The 4,698-nt window shown below is 45.4% G+C and overlaps 1 protein-coding gene across 1 annotated transcript in view; it reads left to right on the plus strand.

The window, feature by feature from the left end:
- LOC106806157 overlaps nt 1-4,698 on the plus strand; it is a 30,093-nt gene that overhangs the window by 17,158 nt on the left and 8,237 nt on the right. Inside the window, exon 4 of the mRNA XM_014808018.1 lies at nt 2,541-2,659. Within this exon, the coding sequence (XP_014663504.1) occupies nt 2,541-2,659 (119 nt within the window). The remainder of the gene's footprint in view (nt 1-2,540; nt 2,660-4,698) is intronic.

The following is a 4,698-nucleotide window of genomic DNA, read 5'->3' on the forward strand; positions in this document are numbered from 1 at the left end:
AATTTCTGCGAAAAAAAAATTCGAAAAAAGGCATTTTCTAGAGACGATATAGTGCAACGGTGAACAATTTGCGGACGCTTACTGTTGTACACCTCCTAGAGGACTAATTGCTATCAATGACTCGTCCCCGTCGCGCGTACACTCACTATATAGTTTGCTCGTCGTTGAGGAATAAACGCAGACGTTGCGGTTGTTATTGTTGTTGTTGTTGTTGTTGTTGTTGTTGTTGTTGTTAGGGTTAGGGTTAGAAGCGGTCGTTACCACCCGGTTTTAACTCGTTCCACGTCGCAGTTTTAACTGACGTGCGTTAGCAAGTGATAACGTAAGCCTATATGTATGTTCAGTGTTGGCAGGGCTGTAGGCTGAGCAATTTCCTAAGGGGGGCACAATACAATTGTGCCGTGTTTGTGACTCAGCTGTGTAATGATGAGCGACGGGCGCAGCTCTTGATCGACGTCCATAGTGTGGTAGGGGTGGGTCTGAGACAAGGCTTTCACTCATAGTTAACCAAAAAAATCACGTTAGAGTTATTTACGATTATTAGCTAAGCTTATTTTTTAATTTTGCTCCAAAATCTAGGGGGGCACCTGGCCCCCTTGCCCCCTTGCCTGCCCCCACAGGCTACGGCCCTGGTATAGGTCCACGCTTATGATAATGCGAGGCATACACATGTATAATCATGTACATATATCTATACTAAATTGTATCAAGTGTACAACTGTATACATTGTACATTTGATACAATTGTCAACTGTATAAATATATTTTATGGTTTAACCTATAATAATGTATAATTTGAAAACACGTTGTCACAGCCTACTCGGATGATTCATCAATAATTCTACTATACTCGGGTTCAAGAAGTTTACGACATTGAGACATTTGACACTACGCAGGTGAGACATTGCGCGTAGTTGTCTGCTGCATTCAACTCCGCAAATACAGAGCGTACGCAATTTTACATATATTTTACAGTATCATGAAACAGATAATCAATCTTTTTGCGGCGCGACACAACAACAACAACAACGACAACAACACCAACACGACAACAACAACAACAACAACAACGACAACAACACCAACAACGACAACAACAACAACAACAACAACAACAATTTTGAAACGTTGGCCCGTTCACGTAAAGAGACTTATTCTGCGCTTTACGAACGAATTCTCATTCTCAATCCGAATTTCCATAAAACAGGAGTTTCAGGCACGCGATTTGTATCAACCAATGGGATTTGGGAGGTATGCAGAATGCAGAAGGTAGTTGAAATGATGTGTACGCAACTGCGTATCTGCATATGCGTCACTACGCACGACTTAAATGTTACGTTTATAACCGTAGCAACAGACTTCAGATGAGCCCAGACGCTCTGCGGCTCTTGTTATACATATATATGAGGTTTTCATTTTTTCTCAACCCACTGCCACCACCCCCACCACCACCACCACACCCACCTCCACCTGCTTTGTAACAGCTTGGTAGCTGTCACATTGATTTGTCTGTTACAAGTACTAACTCCTACACAATGCTGTAACTCGCTCAGGCCTGGCTGGGCTGGCCAATTTTAGTGGGTAATCCAAACCGTCGGAGTACACTCATGGCATTTGCTATGTATCGATTTAGCGCGGTCGGATTTCGCGCGCCGTGATCGGGAAAGCTATTGCGTTTCACGCTCGAACGCAAAGTGTTTGCTTCAAAGGCGGCTTAAACAAAACAGCTTGTTTTATCAGAGGTTTAATGAAATTCTCTTTAGCACCATTCGGCATAAACACATGCATTTATATTAGCTTGATTTCATAAGCAAGTGTTCCATTATAGACTTATGCACGTAATCCTATTACTAAATTAACACTAGCCTTGTTTCACGTTATAGAAACCATAGTATTATGGCATTTCCCGTGCTTAGCTTTCCTTTTACATGGCTATTAAAAATGGGCAGCGAATTTTCCGTTTTCCACCATAATAAGTATAATTTATAATGTATAATTTATGAGCATCTGTAAAATCTACTATAGTACTAATTAAATATTACATTAATAAATATACTTAATTAAGTATCTCTATTCACGGGTATTGGTTAGGTAGACGGTCGAAATAAAGTGGTCACATGCGCTTTGCGCATTGTTAATCGTTATCACGTGTTGTTACCTCCGCCAAGGAATGTTTTCGCCCGTTAGTTTGTTTGTTTGTCTGTCAACAGGATATTTCAAAAAGTTACAGGCGGATTTTGATGCAATTTTTTGGACGGGTTGGTCGTGGGCCAAGAACCAATCGATTAGGTTTTGGTGGTGATCCGGATCCAGATCTGGATTCAGGATTTGTTGTTGTTGTTGTTGTGGGGAAGACTTCAAATGCATTCAAAATTCATCCTGGATCTTTTTTTTTTAATTTCTGAAAATTTTATTAAATCTTCTATATTGTGTGTACCAGCAACATGGGGGGACTGTTACGCTGTGAAGGAGGTTTGCTATCTTCGATTGCTCTTGTTACCGTGTGTAATCGTGCGTCTGCTCCGTTTCCGCGGCGACAGGTGCCGCATCACTCCGGCGGCACGTGTGGCGACACCTACTGGGACCACTACTACAAGCCGGAGCTGTCCGAGAAGCTGCGAGGTTTCGTCTCGACGAAAGGCCTCGACAACAGCCTCAGGTAAACTGCCTCACTCTTGAGAACCACTCTCATGAACATCTCGCGAACCTCTCATGAATTTCTCTTACGAGCATCTCTGGCGAACGTCGCTCACAAAACTCGTCAACCTGTCGCGAACTTCTCTCGCGAACCTCTTGTGAGCCTCTAGTGAACCCCTCTCGTGAACATCTCATGAACATCTCTCATGAACCTCTTATGAACCTCTCACACACATCTCTCGTGAACCTCTTATAAACCTTTCACGAACCAATTATGAACCTCTTATGACCCTCTTATGAACCTCTTATGAACCGCTCTCACGAACATCTCTTGCCATCTTTTCTCGTGAACTTCTCTCACGAATCTCTCTTGCACACCGCTCTCACGAATCCGCCCCGTTGGCTGCAGCAGACGGGCCAGTGCTGTCTCTACTACCAACGCTCGAACTTTGCAGCGTGGCAGTAATGACGGTTAGGGTTAGTGGTTGGGGTTAGGGTCAGAGGTTTGGGTTAGGGTTAGGTTGAGGATGACAATGAGCATTGAGGATTAGGGTCAGCAATTTGGGTTATGGTCAGAGGTTAGGGTCAGTGGTTAGGGTTAGGGTCAGAGGTTTGGGTTAGGGTTAGGTTGAGGATGACAATGAGGGTTAGGGTCAGCAATTTGGGTTATGGTCAGAGGTTAGGGTTAGGGTCAGTGGTTAGGGTTAGGGTCAGTGGTTAGGGTTAGGGATAGTGTCAGAGGTTAGGGTTAGTGTCAGAGGTTAGGGTTAGGGTTAGGGTCAGTCAATAGTAAAACCGTACTGCGTCAGATGTGTGTATACATAGTTAGTAGTTATAATTTTTCGAGGATTGCTGCATTCTCGGCATGCTATAGTGCACCTCGCTGCTTCGCCCCTACAGCATAAAAAACATTACTAACCATACACTGGACAGGTTTTACGCCGAACCAGATACGTGTGACTTGCCCTCGTCAGCAGTGCACTGCTCCCCCCGAATTGACTCTCGTTACCGCGTGCACTGATGTTGTCGCAGGCAGAGAAAAAAACTATAAATGCGCAAATGGGTCCCCGACCCCGCGCCTCAGGCCGGAAAAAATCAATTTGCTGTTTATAGCGGCGTATCGTATAGGTTCCGATCGCGTGCCGCAGCTGCTGCTGCGGTGTTGATGATGGTGATGATGATGATGATTGTGTCAGATGATTTCAATGTCAATGTCAATGGACGTGCGTGTGCGCGCACGGAGATTCGCAGCTGTGCAAACAACAAGAATATATTCTTGAGTTCTATATTCTTGTTATTCTATGTTCTCTATATTCGTGTTATTCGATGTTCTCTATATTCTTGTTATTCTATGTTCTATATATTCTTGTTGTTTGTGCACAGCTTTTTGGGGTGTGGTGTACTCGTGTTCAGGCATATTCGTAGATGGGCTGTGGCGGTAAACGTTCTAGTGAGTATCAGCTTATGCACGCACGCACGCACGCACGCACGAACGCACGTACGCACACACTCGGATGTACATTTGCACGCACGCACGCACGCACGCACGGACGGACGGACACACTCGCATGTACATTTGCACGCACGCACGCACACACATACACACACATACACACACTCGCATGTACATTTGCACGCAAACACGCACACACTCGCATGTACATTTGCACGCACGCACGCACGCACGGACACACTCACATGTACATTTGGACGCACGCACGGACACACTCACATGTACATTTGGACGCACGCACGCCCACACACAGACACTCGCGTGTACATTTGCACGCACACACGCACGCACACACGCGTGTACATTTGCATGCACGCACGCACGGACACACACATGTACATTTGCACGCACGTACGCACTGACACACCCACACGCGCACGCACGCACCCACCCACTGACACGCGCGCGCACGCACGCACGCACGCACGCACACACAAGATCTCCCCCAAGGTATTAACTCTTTGCCAAAGCTCACTCGATTTACAAATAGGGAAGTGCAGAATCTCTCTCTCTCTCTCTCTCTCTCTCTCTCTCTCTCTCTCTCTCTC

This window comes from Priapulus caudatus, unplaced genomic scaffold (assembly GCF_000485595.1).
Source record: "Priapulus caudatus unplaced genomic scaffold, Priapulus_caudatus-5.0.1 Scaffold145, whole genome shotgun sequence".
NCBI classification, from domain to species: domain Eukaryota; kingdom Metazoa; phylum Priapulida; class Priapulimorpha; order Priapulimorphida; family Priapulidae; genus Priapulus; species Priapulus caudatus.